The following is a 20,075-nucleotide window of genomic DNA, read 5'->3' on the forward strand; positions in this document are numbered from 1 at the left end:
TATTTAAATGTGTGATAATTAGAAAAGGCATGTTAGTTTTATTTTGGAAAAATTCAATGCAAAACAAAAAGTACTTTAAGTTTTTCTATTTTAATAGAGCAGAAATATATTTGTGGGATTAAAATGACTGAAATATGAAGAACATTCATTTGTGTAAGACTGTAACAGTTCAGTTCTTTTTAGTATCATCCAAAATCGTGTTTCTAGGTCATTTTAAGCAACAGTAAATACTTAAATGGCTTTTTTTCCCTCTTAGCTATGCCATATCCTGGTCTTTAGAAACAGGTATCCCAGAGTACTGTGATACTCTGATGATACTGTGATACTCTGATGATCATGAGGTATCCCAGAGTACTGTGATAGATACGAGTTCCTCAAACACAGTCGGCCTCTTTCATTTTACTATTTCAGCCTCTCTTACCATGTTCAAGGATTATCAGTTGGGCTCCAGCTTGTGCATTTCCAACATCATTCTCAGCAATGCATTGATAGAACCCTTCATCTGATTTCACCAGCCCCAAAACTTGAAGATTATGTTCCTTCTGAGAAAGAAAAACATAAATAAAATTTTATGATTCGACTGATGAACATTAGTCCAAAATCTCAAGGATACACTCTTTCTAGGGAGAAAAAGTAAGTAAAATTGTATGATTCAGCTACTAAATATTATCTATCTATGTACCTGTTAACTCAATTTTATTGAAAAGGTACTGATTTAACTGACTAGAACAGGAAACACAACTAACCAATTAAGAACTTAATCCTTATGGAAAGTAATACCCACAGTGTTTGTAGACTTACACCTTTAGTTGGAAAAGTATCTGACATATAATACCACACATGACCATAATAAAAGTCTGAATTTGTGAATTCAAGGCATTTTCTTAAAATTACCTCTAATATCATTAGTTCTAACAGACTAGTCTACAAGAAGTTAAACGAGGATGCATACAGACAAGCTTCCCTTATATTATAAAGAACTATATAAATGTCAAATATTGTTATTAATACAGTTTTAAAACTTTTAAGAATATGAAACTGGTAAGAGTAAAAATGCTCACTTAGCTGTAATACACTGCTTTTCAATTAGTTAAATATACTTGCAAATTACTTTTTGTAACAGGAGATTATGCATTTTATAATTGAAAATACATTCCTACTAAGAATGAATTACTTATATGAAAAATTTATAAGACATTACATCAGTAACAACCATAATTACTTCTGATTATTTCTATGAATGCCATGTATACACCTTAAAACATTAATCCTTATTACCAAAACTTAGATAATTTTATTACTAGCATTTAGATAATGATAATAATAAGGATTACTAAGGATTTAACCACATATCAAATAAAAAAGCAATAATGGCTGAATATTCTTAAACATTTAATATTATTTACTTCTTCAGAATCTTTTTATCTATTGTCACAACAATCGTCCAACCCTAGGTCATACTTCTTTTGAAAGGCCTGAGCATCAGTGTATGAAGGACAGATTTCTGTTCTTTGAATGGAGAGCTATGAAGACAACTGGTGCACACATAGGATAATCATTACCAAGAAAATAGTGACAACGGTGTTTAATAAGAGTACTAGCATGTTTGAGTTGGAATACCAGACTGTTGGTCAGGAGCTCTGGACATCAGGCTTAGTTCAACTACTGACTAGCTATGTGATCTTATATAAGCTACCAAAATACATCTAGGCTCAGCTTTCGCATCAGCTAATGAAGAGATTACATTCTATGTGTATTTTCCTGTCTTCATCTGTAGTGCATAATCTAGTATATATAAGACAACAGATCTCTTAGTGATTATATTTAAAGACATTTAAAGGTTTCAGAGATAAGTGTCCTTTGAAAAATACTTACTACAATCTTAAAGTAATCACTTGGGATAACCATATCCCCATTCTTCACCCACTTCACAGTTGGAGTTGGTTTCCCAGTCACTTCACATTCAAATACAATATCCATTGATTCATGAGCATATATATTAGTAGGCTGTTTCAGGAATTCGGGTTGGGCTTTAAAACAGAAAGGAGATTAGGATGTTAATAAAAATAAAAATAGCTATTCAGATTTCAAGCATTTTTTAAATCCTAGAATTTAAAGGATTTTTACTTATTATTTAAGGCTTTCACATATTTTTACCAAAGCATATAACAAATATATATTTAAAATATATATTTTAGGGGGTGCCTGGCTGGCTCTGTTGGTAGAGCATGCAATTTTTTTTTTTGTCTTTCCATTTTATTTATTTTTTAATTTTTTTTTCCAGCGTAACAGTATTCATTGTCTTTGCACCACACCCAGTGCCCCATGCAATCCGTGCCCTCTCCAATACCCACCACCTGGTTCCCCCAACCTCCCATCCCCCGCCCCTTCAAAACCCTCAGACTATTTTTCAGAGTCCATAGTCTCTCATGGTTCGCTTCCCCTTCCAATTTCCCTCAACTCCCTTCTCCTCTCCATCTCCCCTTGTCCTCCATGCTAGAGCATGCAACTCTTGATCTCAGTCATGAGTTCAAGCCCCACACTGGGTGTGGAGCCTATTTAAAATAAAACTTTTTAAAAAAAATTTAAAATATCTGATAGGAACATAGTATCCTTAAGAATTGATATTCTGGTACAATTAACCGGAAGGATAATTCTAATTTCTGAGTTTCCTTGTTGATAAATATTTGCTAGATTGACTATGTTGAAGAAATTGACAAAATGAATATTCTAAGCTGTCTAAAAATGAGTATTAAAAGACTACTTCCCTAAGACTTATATCATTTTGGAAGAACCATAAGCAAAATTTTTAAAAAATGAGTAAGCTGACATTATTTTTCTTTTCAATCAGCTTGATAAATAACAACAACAACTTTTTAAAAAAGGCATACAAATGTCACATTAGAGGCCTTACAGAATTCAGTCATATAACACCCTCCATTTGTAACATCCCTCATCGCATGTAATAGTGTTTAAGGGTGAAAGAGTGACAGGATCTTTGGGGAAAAGCTAAGTATGCTTGAAAAGACTAAATATTCCAGTATTTCTCTTTCTTCTGGCTCCAAAGTTGTAAAACACTGACTTATAAATCAAAGAGTAAGACTTTGAGTTAGAAGAGTAAGAGCAGATCATCTAGTCTAAACTCCCACTAAATGTAATTTCCTATAGGACTTCCTTGACAAGAGGTCTCCTTGACAAGTGGACCTCTTTCAAAGTTTCAAATGATAAGCCTCCCTGTATCACAAGGCAGCAATAGTTGAGCTAAAACGTGCTTAGCTTGCTGGGATTTTGATTGGGATTATGTTATACTTGTTACAACTTGACATCTTAACAATACTGAGTCAGTCTTATCCTGAACATGGGTTAACTCTCCATTTATTTCATTCTGTAGTTTCTCCCATCATTGTTTCATAGTTTCCAATATACAAATTTTGTTCATACTTTATTGGGTGTTTCTGTATTTCACATTTTTGGATGCCACTGTTAAGTGGTACTTAATTTTTTTTTTTTTAAGTTTCCAGTTGTCCACTGCTAACAGATAGAGGTGAAATGATTTACATATATTAACTTTTTATCCTCTGCTCATGCTAAACTGACTCATCAGTTCTAGCAGCTTTTACAGACAATTGTGGGATTACCTCCATAAACAATCATGGTGTCTGTGAATAGAGACAGTTTCATTTCTTCCTTTCCAATCTGCTTTCCTCTTTTTTTCATTTTCTTGCCTACGACACTGGCTAGAGTGGGGCAGGTCCTGGGAAGAGGTCCAGATAAGCTTTATAATTTGGGCTAATGAAGAGCAAGAGTATAGCAAGTGTGTAGAACCCCAGGAAGTGGTAGGAGCCAAAGGAGTGAAAGAATGTTTAATCTTAAGAAGTAACTTCCTGCTCGTCATCAGTCAGTCTGTGGCACCCCAGTGGGTCACTTTCCACACATGCGCTCAGGTCTGTGGAATCCAGAATGAAATCTGTGGACCAGCCTGGCCCCTGGCTGTGTCCTCTGGCAGGAACTATGTCCTCTCCAAGGTCTGAACTGCAACCTCAAACAGGGAGGCCCTCGTTCAAGTCTGTTCAGTTTTTTGATTCTCTCCTTTGGCTCTAGAGGTAGTATCTGATCCTTATATTTACTATTTCTGTATTCTTTAGAGTCCTATTTTGTCCTTTTTAGTAGTTAAAACACTTTTACTAGTTATAATTCTTGATATTAAACTGTCCTTGTTCAAATTCCTGGTGTGATTTCTGGCTCCTGCCTGGCCCTGGACTAACAGAGTAGGTCTCATAATGCTGCCAGTATTTCTTCTGTTTTTTCTTTTGTCTTTTACTTAAGGTACCCATTCTACCAAGGTTTTCAATTTGTATGTGGTAAAATTTACCAGTCCTCCCATTTTTCTTAGCATCTATATTTTACTATTCTTACTCCAAAGGTTTTCCCTGCTTCCATACTATAAAAATATTCACTTCCATTTTCTTGTAGCATGTCAATGAAATAATCTGGACTTTACTAAATATCCAGCTTTACATTTTTCTAAATGGCAACAACCTCAGTAGTCCCAATAAGAGTACCTGATTTGAAGTAGGTTTTGTTTTTTTTTTAGATTGTATTTATTTATCTGAAGGAGACAGAGAGCACAAGTAGACAGAGGGAGAGGGAGAAGCAGGCTTCCCACTGAGCAGAGAGCCCGACACGGGGCTTGATGCAGGGTTCAATCCCCAGACCCAGGATTAAGACCTGAGCTGAAGGCAGCCGCCCAACTGACTGAGCCACACAGGCTCCCCTTGAGGTACTTTTAGTATTAAAATCCTAGTACTCATGAACATGAGTTGTTTCTGGATACTAAGTGGTTTCACTGATCTGTCTATTCCTGCACCAGAACCACAAACTTAATGACTATAACTATATATTTTTATATATTTGGTAGAACAAGTACTCTCCTTTTATTCCTTTATTTCCTCAAAATTTTCCTAAACATTGTTCATCAAGTTTTCTTTAATACCAGAAGAATTTAGACTCATCTTTGTTCACATATATCTGTTCCTTCTCAAAGAAAACAAACAAGAACAAACTTGAGTTTTCATTTGAAGTGCAATAAGTTTTAGAAGCAGGAAAAAACTAATACATATATATTTTTAATTTTTAATTTTTTTTATAAACATATAATGTATTATTAGCCCCAGGGGTACAGGTCTGTGAATTGCCAGGTTTACACACTTCACAGCACTCACCATAGCACATACCCTCCCCAATGTCCATAACACCACCACCCTCTCCCTCCCCCCTCCCCCTGGCCACCCTCAGTTTGTTTTGTGACATTAAGAGTCTCTTATGGTTTGTCTCCCTCCTGAGCCCATCTTGTTTCATTTATTCTTTTCCTACCCCCCCAAGCCCCCTACGTTGCAGCTCCACTTCCTCATATCAGGGAGATCATATGATAGCTGTCTTTTTCCGATTGACTTATTTCGCTAAGCATAATACCCTCTATAAACTAATATATTTTTGATCCTAAATGTTCCCTATTTAAGATCAGATACTTAAGTTTATTTGAATATTATTCAATAATGATTTACTGTGAAGCCACTGCAATGACTGAAGTCAAGAGACTTCTAGCTGAGTTCTGGTTCTGGTTCTACCAGTAGACATTTGCTGGCCATGGGTTTCAGTCTGCTCCTACACTAAACAAGAAACTCAACTGAACTATTCCTAAACACACCAAGATCTCTAACCAACAGCAACTTTAGATTTTAGTTTACACATTTAGTGTACCATAATGGGTAACATTCACAAATATTTTCCACTTATTATCATTATTTCCCACGACAACCCTATTATCTAGGTATTATCATATTATTTCCATTTTATAGACAAGGACACTAACACACAGAGAGAGTCTAAGTAGCTCCATAGGGTCACAAAACTTAGCAACAGATCTGGATTTTGAACCTAGGCAGTTTGACTTTAAACCCTACGTTCTCTAACTTTTTACTACAGAGAAAATAACAATAAACCCTAAGCACCTGTTATACAGCTTCGACAATTACCAACTCATGGCTGGTGCTGCTCCATCCACATCGTAACCCAACCCATGTCTTTCCCCAATTACTCTGCAAGCAAATTCCCAGTATTACTTTATTTTATACATAAGTTTTTAAGGAAGTTCCACTATAAAAGAAAAATCCCCATTTCTAAACAAAACTATAATACCATCATCAGGTTGGTATCTACAATAATTTCTCAATATCTCAATCTACATTTTAAAGGAATGATTTATTTGAATTGGGCAAACCAAGTGCTTTCATTAATATTAATTTACTTCTTATGTTTCTTTTAATCTACAGGTTCTTCCTTTATTTCCTGTCTTTGTTTGCAATTTGTTTGCTGTAGAAGTCATTTGTCCTATAAAGTTTCCTGGGCTGACTGCATGCCATGGTGGATTTAACATATTAGTCCTGCACTTAACAGTTAAATGTAGAAGCTTGATTGGAGTTAGGCTTTCTTTTTATTTTTTCAAGACGACTTCATAAGTAGTGTCATGGTCCCTCAGGAGACTTCATAATGTGTGACTATCTTTTTGTGACGTTAACAGTCTTAGATATTGCCAAATAGTAATATTCTTACTCCCTCGTTCCTTCTATAAAGAGAAATATCCCCTCATCAATTATTTGGTTATCTTCAAATAGACCTCTCATAGAAAGCACAGGCTAAATGCCTCATTTTTTCCCCTTTACTTACCAATTATCAAAACAATGGTCTGGTTCTCTAATACCATTCTGACTGAAGGAAATCACTGAAGGGTTTTTTTAAAAAGTATTCTTATGAATTCATGGATTAAAATGTATTTGAGTTGTTTCAATCCATGCAAGTTATTATTCTTTTGATTCTCAAACTATCCCATCTCTAATGGAAGCTTGAGTCCTTTTTAACAGGACCTTACTCGTCTTTACTATCTTCTGTTTACTGTTCACTATCTTCTGGTCACTGTTTTTAGGCCTTACTTATGGACAAAACCAGGAATTATGTACTTTTTAAATAAAAAATTCATCATGATTTCATTCTGTTATCCAATTAAATTCAGGGCTATAGGTTTTAACTGGATCTTAATAATCTTACATCTGTATCTCTTTTCTCTCATGCTAAAAATCCATTCTCAATGACGCCAACTTAATTAACTCCAGGTTTTACCTTCTATTCAGTAGTCTCAGAATAACTACACCAACATCTCCACACCAAAAATAACAGAAAACAGTTGAAGATTTTTGCAGTTTTGTCTTTAGAGTATATCTCATTAGGTATATATGGTTTAATTACTATTTTAAATTTATTTGTAATAATAACTTCCACTTGGAATTGTAGCTTTCTGTGTAGCTATACTACAAACTAGATACACATTTATAGTCCTTTGTTCCATTTTACTTTCCCCTTTCTAGAATTACTTTGTAAAATTTCAAATCCACAAAAACAAGGTATATTCAAACAAATCTTGCTTCTAACCCTGTTTTCCCCAGCCTGTTCTGTCCCATAGGTAGCCATATAAAAATTTTAAGGTTTAGCTTTTCATTCTAAAGATTGTAAACAAACACACACACAATTCATCCCTGTCCCTCTTCTTTAAATTAAATGGTAACATACTGAAAAAAACAACTCCAAAGCCTGCGACCTTAACCCTCAGGTACCATGTTTCTGAGGAAGTGCTTGCTATATCCTTGAGTATAAAGGACTGAGATGCCCCCTTAGGCAGAGTAAGTGATTCTGGGAAATACAGCAAAACCCTTCTCAAAAAAATCCAATTAATATAACATTAGTATGCATTTTTAGTAAACAGATTTTCAAAGACTATTAGAAATAAATGCTAACAATGTTCATCATTTACTTTTCCCTTTCATGAATTATAAAATATTGCCTTTAAAATGGTCTTGGGATTTTAGCTTCTCTGTAGCTAGTATTCACACCAATTAAACACAATGTAAGAGCAGATGTTTGTGTTGGGGAAGTTAAATTGATAACCAGAGAGTAAATGAGTCAATTACCATAAGAAAATAAGCGTTGTAATGGAAGATTATGCATTTTGTTACCAAAGAGATAATTAAGCTTCAAATTCTCTTCGACAGCTCCCTATTCCTTCTAATGCCATCATCATTACAAGAATAATTTTAATTGCTAAACGTACAAGTAAGAATTTAATACTAAAACATATTATACTTGCAAAATTCTTTTACTGGAAATATCACTTAATTCCATCACTGTTTTGCAACGTTGGAAATTGCCACTCAATTCAAACAGAAAACAATGTAGGGCCAACACCAATGTTTCAAGGTTACTTTATAATGCTGTTATTTGGAAGATTATAAAAGTTTTCATTTACATTAGCTCTGCATTGTTGGAATTTCTATTGTTTGATTTTAAAGGTTTAAGCACTGGAATTCTTAAAAAGCTCATTAACTAGAGAAATAAATCAATTCTACCCATTTTATGTTAAACTGCACACTTGCTGTTCTTAAGCTTCTTTTCAACAATTTACAAAATTACATGTAAGTCCTTAAAAAAAAAAAACCAACAATAAAACCTAAGCATTTTAACAACCTTAAATCCCTTCACCACATTGTTTGACAATCTAATCACAAGTCTGTTTTAAGTACTGGCTCAACTAACAAAGCAAAAATACATTAGCATCCTCCAACATTTCTTAAGAAAGCTTTTCATTCCAATGAAGGTGAATCCATTTTCCTAATCTCCAGAAGGAAATAGGAGAAATTATAACTATGAAGCAACATTCTGAACACACTTGCCAAATGACTGAAATTATATATTTTTTCAGATTTAAATGCTTTATTTCCAGTGACAGAATCATTCAAAATAGGAAAATAAACATTATATTTTAAGTAATATTCATGTACAGACAAGATTATAAATAGAATAAGAAATATGATAAAGATATAATAACATTCATAGAAGAATTTCTATAACCAGGGCACCTGGGTGGCTCAGTGGGTTAAGCCTCTGCCTTCGGCTCAGATCATAATCTCAGGGCCTTGGGACAGAGCCCCACATTGGGCTCTCTGCTCAGCAGGGAGCCTGCTTCCTCTTCTCTCTCTGCCTGCCTCTCTACCTACCTGTGATCTCTCTCTCTGTCAAATAAATAAGTAAAATCTTTTTTTAAAAAATTCTATAACCTTTCTGTTTTCTAAAATTTCCTAACCTTCACTGTCAGGAATATTTTCCTCATCTTTTTTTTTAATTTAATTTTATTTTCAGTGTTCCAAAATTCACTGTTCATGCACCACACCCAGTGCTCCGTGCAGTATGTGCCCTCCATAATACCCACCACCAGGCTCACCCAATCCCCCACCCCTCTCCCCTCCAGAACCCCCTCAGTTTGTTTCTCAGAGTCCACAGTCTCTCATGGTTTGTCTCCCCCTCTGATTTCCCCCAACTCACTTCTCCTCTCCATCTCCCAGTGTCCTCCATATTATTCTCTATGCTCCACAAATAAGCAAAACCATATGATAATTGACTCTCTCTGCTTGACTTATTTCACTCAGCATAATCTCCTCCAGTCCCATCATGTTGATACAAAAGCTGGATGTTCATCATTTCTGATGGAGGCATAATACTCCACTGTATTTATGGACCATATCTTCTTTATCCATTCGTCCATTAAAGGGCATCTTGGTTCTTTCCACAGTGTGGCGACTGTGGCCATTGCTGCAATGAACATTGGGCAGATGGCCCTTCTTTTCACTACATCTCTATCTTTGGGGGTAAATGCCCAGTAGTGCAATTGCAGGGTCATAGGGTAGCTCTACTTTTAATTTCTTAAGGAACCTCCACACTATTCTCCAAAGTGGCTGCACCAACTTGCATTCCCACCAACACTGTAAGAGGGTTCCCCCCTTTCTCCACATCCTCTCCAACACTTGTTATTTACTGTCTTACTAATTTTGGTCATTCTAACTGGTGTAAGGTGGTATCTCAATGTAGTTTTGATTTGAACTCCCTAATGGCTAATGACAATGAACACTTTTTCATGTGTCTGTTAGCCATTTCTATGTCTTCCTTGGAGAAGTGTCTGTTCATGTCTTCTGTCCATTTTTTGACGTGATTAACTGTTTTGTGTGTGTTGTTTGAGGAGTTCTTTATAGACCTTGGATATCAGCCCATTGTCTACAGTGTCATTTGCAAATATCTTCTCCCATTCCGTGGGTTCCCCTTTGTTTTGTTGACTGTTTCCTTTGCTGTGCAGAAGCTTTTGATTTGATGGAGTCCCAAAAGTTCATTTTCACTTTTGTTTCCTTTGCCTTTGGAGACATATCTTTTTTTATTATTATTTTTATTAACATATAATGTATTATTTGCCCAGGGGTAGAGGTCTGTGAATCGTCAGGCTTACACACTTCACAACACTCACCATAGCACATACCCTCCCCAAAGTCCATAACCCAACCACCCTCTCCTCACTCCCCCTCCCCCCAGCAACCCTCAGTTTGTTTTGTGAGATTAAGAGTCTCTTATGGTTTGTCTCGCTCCTGAAAATGGAGACATATCTTGAAAGAAGTTGCTGTGGCCGATGTCGAACAGGTTATTGCCTGTGTTCTCCTCTAGGATTTTGATAGATTCCTGCCTCATGTTGAGGCCTTTTATCCATTTCGAGTTTATCTTTGTGTATGGTGTAAGAGAATGGTCGAGTTTCATTCTTCTACACATGGCTGTCCAATTTTCCCAGCACTGTTTATTGAAGAGACTTTCTTCCACTGGATATTTTTTCCTGCTTTGTCAAAAATTATTTGACCAGAGTTGAGGGTCCATATCTGGGCTCTCTACTCTGTTCCACTGGTCTGTGTCTGATTTTGTGCCAGTACCATACTGTCTTGGTGATCACAGCTTTGTAGTAAAGCTTGAAATCAGGAAACATGATGCCCCCAGTTTTGTGTTTCCTTTTCAACATTTCCTTAGCAATTTAGGGTCTCTTCTGGTTCCATACAAATTTTAGGATTATTTGTTCCAGCTCTTTGAAAAATGCCAGTGGAATTTTGATGAGGACAGCATTGAAAGTACAGATGGCTCTAGGCAGTATAGACATTCTAACAATGTTTATTCTTCCGATCCATGAGCATGGAATGGTCTTTCATCTTTTTGTGTCTTCTTCAATTTCTTTCATGAGTGTTCTGTAGTTCTTCTGCAATGAAGCTGGAGATGTGGGGAAGTCCAGTTCATCACATTTCCTTAACTCTATCCCTCAATTTGGCTAAAACTTAACTCATCCTTCAGATCTTAGCCAAAAAACACTTCCTGACCCACTTCTCCTCCCATTCTTGGCCATCACTGCCCTATTTACCACTGAAACCCCAGTGGCCTAAACCATAATAGATGCTACATGTGTATTTGTTGAAATAGATGATTACTTGAATTCTAAAACTTCCATTTATCAGCACTGTAAGAGTAAAGATGTTCAGAGTAAGAATTTTTTTTTTAAAGATTTTATTTATTTATTTGATAGAGAGAAATCACAAGTAGGCAGAGAGGCAGGCAGAGAGAGAGGAGGAAGCAGGCTCCCTGCTGAGCAGAAAGCCCGATGTGGGGCTCGAACCCAGGACCTGGGATCATGACCTGAGCCGAAGGCAGCGGCTTAACCCACTGAGCCACCCAGGCGCCCCCAGAGTAAGAATTTTTTCAAGGATTCTGAAGTTTCTCACAGATTCAAGGTTTTGTACCATTGTTTCTCCAACAGTTCATAAATTCATTCTTTATTATATGTAAATTTTCTGCATAAAAGCAGTTTTAAAATTTGCTTTTAAATGTTTATGACAACATGAAGTTTTAATAGCATGTAATTTTAGCATTCATATTCATGTTCATGTTTACCAGTTGCCTCTGTAATCACAGAATTCAATCCCAAAGCAATGTTTCTCAAACTTGGGGTCTTATAATCCTTAAAGACCTTAAATTTAAGAAACTGTGCTCTACATGTAATTTTTTTTTATTTTGAAGAATTCACAAAAATCTTTACTAAACACAGGCTCTCCTTCCTTAACAAGGTTGAACATATTTAGTCTTTGCATGGTGTCACAATATTACTATGATGAACACTGTACCACACCTCAACAGAGAAGGTACGAAGGCTTCAAGGACAACTATTTTTACTTGATACCATAAGTACATTAGAAATGCTCCCTAAATAGGTGAATTCAATTCATAAAGCCTTGTAGGAGCATACAAATGACTTGGGATGAGGCTTCTTTGAGTGAGATCCACAGACTATTTGAAGAGATACACAAAGTTGAGTACTGGGCCTTAGAAAAATGTTGAATAGTTGGGCTCTCACCACATGCTTGAATTGCAAAAGATGAGACCACAAACTCTGCATTTGAACAAGCTATCTCAGAGTATTCTCAGCCACGCTGAGGTGGGAGAAGACTGCATTGGGCGTCACTGAAAGAGAGGACTATATACATCGCAGTTCATATACACAGAGAGCTCCCCGATTCTTGTGCCTTCTGGGACCACTCAATTCATTCACAGGCTCAATCACTAAACAAATATTCAGTAAGCAGCTACTAATACAAAGACACTTTAGTGGATGCTGTGAGGGAGACAAATAATAAAGATATGCTTAATAAGTGTTATAGATGGGAATTCAAAAGAAAGAGCCGTAACTAACTACTGATGCATTGAGGAATATACAGAAAACTGGTCCAGTGGTTACCTCACAAGAGTGTAACTGGGAAACTGGCAAGTAAAGAGAGTTGGACTCTTCCCCTCAAATTTTAAAACTGTGGTAAAATCAACAGTATAGAAAATGTACAATCTTAACCATTTTTAAGTGTACAGTTTAGTGATACTAAGTACATTCACATTTTTGGGCAACCATCACCGCCATCCATCTCCAGAACTCTTTTCATCTTGTAACACGGAAACTCTATACCCATTAAACGGTAACACCCCTTTCCTTCTTCCCCTCCTAGCCCCCGGAAACCACCCTTCTGTTTTCTGTCTCCACAATTCTGACGACTCCAGGCACATCATATGAAATGAATCATATAGCATTTTGTCTTTTGGGGACTGGCTTATTTCACTAAGCATAATGTCAGGGTGCATCTATGTTAAGAAATGTGTGTGAGAACTTCCTTCCTTCCAAGGTTGAGTAACATTTCCCTGTATGTATGTACCATGTTTTGCCTGTCCATTCATCCACAGATGAACACCTGGGTTGCTTCTAGTGTTTTAACTACTGTGAATAATGCTGCGGTGAACATGAATGTACAGTTAACTCCTAGAGACTGTGCTTTTAGTTCTTTCTGAGTGCATATCCAGCAGTGGAGCTACTGGATCATATGGCAATTCTATTTTCAACTTATTGAGAAATCAGCATTCTGTTTTTCAAGGCAGCAACACATTCCCACTAATAGTACAGAAGGGTTCCAATCAATTTCTGCACATCCTCATCTATAACTTGTTATTTTCTGTTTTATTTTTGAGAGTAGCTATCCTAAATGGTGTGAGATGATATTTTATTGTACCATATACACCTTTGTACCATTTGATTTTTTCCAGGTTCACAGACTGCCTATTTAAGAAAGTTTTACTGGCCACTGGATGATTTGGATTTGTCTGCTCCCTGCTTCTCCCTGGTATTCTTTCAGCTAATTCTTTCTGTTGACTGGGAGTGTCTTCTGCTTCTTTCTCCTTCTCTCTACTTTCATTATTTTCAAATTTTAAAAGCTAAGTATTTAGTACAGAAGGTGTAAATAATACATAAAAGAAACTGAAAACAGGAAACAGAAAAGCCTCCCCTATACTTAGCCCCAAAATACCTGTCAATACCACTACCTTCACCAGAGATAAACACTATTAATATGTTTGGTGTGTAAGCTTCCCAAACTTTTTTCTGTGTACTTCAAACATACCTCTCTCTCACACACACACACACATGAACTTTAAAATATAGAATGAATCAGCCAATAAATACTCTTCTACAACTTGTGTTTCTCTCTTAATAACATGACATAGCAATATTATGACCATCTCTTTTTTGACAGTAGCACAGTGGCCCATGTCTGACTATACCACAGTTTATTCATTCTCCTACTAATGGCCATTTAGGGTACTTATAATTTTTCCATTACAAGCAAGCAGTGTTTTAATATGCATTTTTATACATGTTTGTACATAAATCTTTGTACACATGTCTAAGAGTTTCAGAAGACTAGATTTCTAAAAGGAATAATTACTTCAAGGTATTTTCATATTTAAAAATTTTGTAAATAATACCAATGGATGTATCAGTTTTACATTCCTGTCAGAGAAGCATTATCAATGAGACTATTCAACATGCTACTAGAAGTTCTAATAATGCAATGAAATAAGAAAAAAAAGAAATATAAATACAGGGGTGGGGTTGGAGAAATTGTCCCCTGCTACTCTCCTCCCTGCCCCGAGTATACAATGGCAATGACTGTCTACTTAGAACATTTAAGAAAATCTTTCTCATGAGGAAATTTCAGTGTTCACTGCTATACTCTCGGGGGGGGTGATTTACATGAACATTAAAAGTTTGATAAGTGGGGGGGCGCCTGGGTGGCTCAGTGGGTTAAGCCGCTGCCTTTGGCTCAGGTCATGATCTCAGGGTCCTGGGATCGAGTCCCGCATCGGGCTCTCTGCTCAGCGGGGAGCCTGCTTCCTCCTCTCTCTCTCTCTCTGCCTGCCTCTCCATCCACTTGTGATCTCTCTCTGTCAAATAAATAAATAAAATCTTTAAAAAAAAAAAAAAGTTTGGTAAGTGGGGCGCCTGGGTGGCTCAGTGGGTTAAAGCCTCTGCCTTCGGCTCTGGTCATGATCTCAGGGTCCTGGGATCGAGCCCCGCTTTGGGCTCTCTGCTCAGCAGGAAGCCTGCTTCCTCATCTCTCTTTCTGCCTGCCTCTCTGCCTACTCTGTCTGTCAAATAAATAAAGTCTTTAAAAAAAAATTTTGATAAGCAATGCTTTCAAGCATTTAAATACTGATATAGTCTTATACATACAAACATGCTAAAACCTAAAGATTAAAAAGTCAAAAAGCATTTGCAGAGCAACACAGATGGTATGATCCTATTTGTTAACAAAAACAATATTATTTCTAGGTGTATATGTATGTAAATGCTTTTATAGGACATCTAGAAGTATACACTCCAGTGACAAAGGTTGAGAAAGACAAATACCGTATGATTTCCCTCATGGGTGGAATCTAAGAAATAAAATAGATGAACATAGGGAAAGGGAAGGAAATGAAATATTTGATATAAATAAAATATAAATATAATGTATAATATAAATAAAATAAGATAAAAACAGAAAGGGAGACAAAATGTAAGAGACTCTTAACTATAGGGAACAAACTAAGGGTTGCTGGAGGGGAGGGGGTATGGGGATGGGCATGAAAGAGGACATTTGATGTAATGAGCACTGGGTGTTACAAGCAACTGATGAATCACTAAATTCTACCCTTGAAACTAATAATATATTCTATGTTGACTAAACTGAATTTAAATAAAAAATTAAAATTAAATAAACAGTAAATAAAACTAATGATAAAGGTTACCTCTGAGACAGGGGGTAGGAATGGGAAAGGGGAAATGAGGGAGGAGATTTACTTTGTTGATATGGTTTGATGCTTTTTTTTTTATATGGTTTGATGCTTTAATAATGTTATTACTTATATAATTTTAAAAAGAAAAAGAAAAACCAAACTAATAAACTGAAAAGCTATTAGAAATATAAATTTTTATAAACAGAAAAATTATTAATGTATTTTTCACCGTCACTCATATTCTTATACAACTAAAAAAAATGTAATTTAAAAAAAATCTCATTCACACTACAAAAACAAACAGCTGAGACACAAAAGGGAAGAGTCATATCACGGGACCACATTCTAAACAATGGAGGAAAAAGACCAAATTAACTTTCTATTCTTACGGAGAATAACTTTTAAAAATCATTGTCACATGAGGAGACAACCCAATAAAATACAGCTAAAACAAATGTAAGTATATATAAGACACTCAAAAAGAAGTGTTATTTTTCTGGACTTCTGGATTGTTTGTACTTTTGTCAGTTCTCTTAGAAACTTATTTGTTGTGGTTTCTTTTCTCATTTCAAATAACTATTCATTCTGTATCTAACTAGACATTCATTTTCTTATACAAGGCCTCAGTTTTCACTTCAGGTCCCACAGAAGCTAGATTTGCTTGTTACACTTAATGCAATTTTTGTACACATATTTGCTTGAAGAGGCACAGAATATCGCTGTAAGGATATAAAGGAAATTAATACTAGCTGTTGCTTCTGTAAAGGGGGACCAGGCCACTGGGTAATACTTCATCATTTATCATTTTTTATCGTCTACATATATTACCTATTAAAAATCTTTAGCTAAAAATAAGAGAAGTGGAGAGACAGACATACACCTGGCTAGGCAGGCCTGACGGTGCAAAAAGTTCAGTACTAAGTCTTTTAAAGTCGATCTACAAATTCATTCAAATGCCATTTAATATCCTAAGAGAATTTTAAGAATACTTGACAAGCTGATTCCACAGTAAATTGAGATGAAACAAAATGCTGAGGAAAATTATTTTTTGTAAAGAAAAAAACAGGGAGGCGCCTGGGTGGCTCAGTGGGTTAAGCCGCTGCCTTCGGCTCAGGTCATGGTCTCAAGGTCCTGGGATCGAGTCCCGCGTCGGGCTCTCTGCTCAGCAGGGAGCCTGCTTCCCTCTCTCTCTCTCTCTCTCTCTGCCTGCCTCTCTGTCTACTTGTGATCTCTCTCTGTCAAATAAATAAATAAAATCTTAAAAAAAAAAAAAGAAAAAAACAGGGGATCTTTTAACAAAGTAACAAAACAGTAAGTGAAACAGTGTATTACTGATGTGGTAATAGACAAATTGATCAGTAAAACAGAGTTTAGAAATAAGATCTATACAATTTTGGAAATTTGCATTATAAAGTGGTGGTATTTCAAATAACTGGGGGGTAAGAAGAATGTTGGGCCAAAGGGTAATCCATTTGGGGAAACAGTACCATTAAAAAAAAAAAAAAAACCCTCCAGATGGGTCAAAGTCCAAAAAGTAAAAACAAACTACAGAATAATAGATGAAAATGGGAAAGGATTTTTTTGAATAAGGGGGAGCAAGATACAATTCCAAAAGGAAAAATCCCAACATACTTGACTCTCTAGAAATAAAAATTTTCTGTATGATAAAACACACTTGAAAATTAAAAGACAAAAGACAGGAATGTTCTTGGCAGCTTTAAGTTGCCTAAATTTGGAAAGAACTCATATGTCCTTCAAAATGAATGAACAGTTATGGTGTATTTGTGTAGCAGAATACTACTCAGCAAAAGAAGGAATGAACTACTGATACATGCAATAGCATGGCTGATCTCAAAATGAGCATGCCGAATAAAATAAGCAAGACAAAAACAAAGTGTACACCATGCAATTCCATACACGTAAAATTCCAGAAAATGTGGTTACTTGGAGATAAGGGAGTGTGAAGGGCCAGGTGGAAGGGATTACCAAGAGGCATCAGAAAACTTCAGGAGTGAAAAATAAATTAATTATTCAGAGGGCAGTGACAGTTTCATGCTTGTGTAAACATAAACTTTATCCCCTGTACATTTTAAATACATGCAGTACATTTATGTCAGTTATACTTCAACGAAGCTGTTAAAAAACGTGAAATATTTGAATAACTTATTTGTAATTCATATGTCAAAGAACTGATATTCAGAATATATTTAAAAATTCTACAAGTCAATAAAAGATAATTCAAACAATGTCCAATCAGAAGGGACAATTAAAGAAAATAAGAACAGTCAATAAAAATCTGAAAGATGACAAACTTCCAATGAATTAAAAAAGGCAAAACATTTTTTCCCATTGTTATTTGCAGACTATAAAACTTGATGGCTCCAATACAAGGTAAGGCGTGGGGAAACCAGTATTCCCATACTACTGGTGAGTAGATAAAGTGATACCACCTTTCTGCATGGCAACCTAGCGAGGTATCAATATTTAAAACATGAATACCTTTTATTTTAGCAATTATCATAAAAAGATAAAGTGTACAAATGTAGTATGTACAAAGATGATCACAGCAGTGTTATTTATGATAGTAAAGCACTAGACACCATCTAGATATTTTAGTAGGGGCCTGGATAAACAAATGCAAACCCTGGAATACTATACAGCAGGGGTCAGCAAATTGTGTTCCATTTTTACAAATAAAGTTTTACTGGAACACAGTTACACTTATTAATTTAAGTACAGTCTGTAGCTGTTTTCTGCTATAATGGCAAAAATAAGTAGTTGTGACAGAGACCAAAAGGCCCACAAGACTAAAACAGTTATTATCTACTCCTTTAAGAAAAAGTTTGCCGATGGCTAAAGGCTGCTGTGTATAATATACATGGGTATATTCTGACACAGAAATATGTGATCATTATACCCAATTAAAAAAAATGCAAAAGTCAGAGTGAATGGTATCACTTCATGAAGTAGTTTGAAATACATACATAAACTAAAATGTTAACCACAATGCTAATTGTGGATGAAATTATAGGTAACTTTTTATTTTTCTTCTTTATACTTTCCAGATTTCTTTTGCTTTTGCAGAGGGAATATAAATATCAATTATTCCTTATAACCTAAAAAAGTGACAAAATTATTTTTGTAGTATCAATTTACATTCTGAAGAAATAATTTTGTAATCTCATTATGGAAACCTTGATGAATGAATACAGTTCCCCGAAGAATAACCCAATCAAACTCAGTAAATGATCATTAAGCTTATTCTGAACGAATTCCTCATCTCCAAAGATGAAAAGCTTGTTCTTAAACTTTTTTTTTTTTTTTTTTTTGACAGACAGAGATCACAAGTAGGCAGAGAGGCAGGCAGAGAGAGAGGAAGAAGCAGGCTCCCTGCTGAGCAGAGAGCCCGATGCGGGGCTTGATCCCAGGACCCTGGGATCATGACCCGAGCCGAAAGCAGAGGCCTTAACCCACTGAGCCACCCAGGCGCCCCTTAAACTTGTTCTTGATTTATCAAACTACTACTGGCATATTTATTTTTCACTCCTTACTAGTCATGAAAATGCTCCAAATTGGCCTAGCTTAGAAAAATCTTTGTACACTCTGTCCATATGCAAATTAAAGTATGTTTATTTGAAAATTCCACACAGCAGTTGAAAATAAGCATTTTAGTTCTTAGTAGACATTCAGTAAATCACAAGCTTCAGCAGTTCAATACAAAGCAGAATATTTGTTTTTCAAACTATTGACCCACTGGTGTACCAAGGGCGGTCCAGTGGGCACAGTCAACTCTGGTGCAGGCAATAGAAAGGACCCTGCCTATAGAGGTTAAAAACAATAAGCAAACTGACTTAAAGCTAAAATTGGTCTGCTTTTTATTACCCCCGTATGCCAGGAATTCTCAACAATATCAGTGACAAAGACTCCTCCCCAAAAGAGCAGACTATTCCTCCTTTGTCACTTGACCTAGTGATGTTTTGTGAAATCAATTTTTAAAAATATAGAACAGGAAGAGATAGGGTGGGGTGAAAAGAAAATAGTGCATCTCACATAGTGTGTAAAACACTTGCTTTGGAGATAATAATCTCTATACAGAGATTATAGATACAAATAAATAGAAAGGTGTAAGATCCAATTATAGATATATAATTATATTCAATATATACACATATTGAATTGTGGCATAAGATCTATTTCTTACTCTGTAGTGGTTAAAAATGTCTAAAAACCACTGGGAGAGAATAATGACCCTCATGAAGTGGCATACGCTGCTTGAAGAATACTCAACTAGGAAGAGAGGTTCTGAATTTTTAATTTTAGTTTTGCCTTCAAGTATGTTTTGTGACTTTAGGGAAATTACTTTTCCTTCAAAGGATATAAGACATATGCATGTGAAAAATCTGTTAATACAAAAGATAGTTAAAGAATTTGCCGGTATACCTATACCATGGAAATGTAATAACGTATAGATCATATTTTGTGAATAAAATAAAAGGTGCTTGATGATGTTTCTACTATAATAA

General features: G+C 35.7%; 1 protein-coding gene across 8 annotated transcripts in view; it reads right to left on the reverse strand.

The window, feature by feature from the left end:
* The window catches only part of NEO1 (neogenin 1), a 246,573-nt gene that overhangs the window by 115,059 nt on the left and 111,439 nt on the right, over positions 1–20,075 (reverse strand). For all 8 annotated transcript variants that reach the window (XM_047736691.1, XM_047736694.1, XM_047736688.1 and 5 more), the window contains 2 exons: positions 1,876–2,030; positions 422–542 (listed from right to left, as the gene is read on the reverse strand). In XM_047736691.1, coding sequence (XP_047592647.1) covers positions 422–542; positions 1,876–2,030 — 276 coding nt within the window. The remainder of the gene's footprint in view (positions 1–421; positions 543–1,875; positions 2,031–20,075) is intronic.

The sequence above is a fragment of the Lutra lutra genome, chromosome 7 (genome assembly GCF_902655055.1).
Source record: "Lutra lutra chromosome 7, mLutLut1.2, whole genome shotgun sequence".
NCBI classification, from domain to species: domain Eukaryota; kingdom Metazoa; phylum Chordata; class Mammalia; order Carnivora; family Mustelidae; genus Lutra; species Lutra lutra.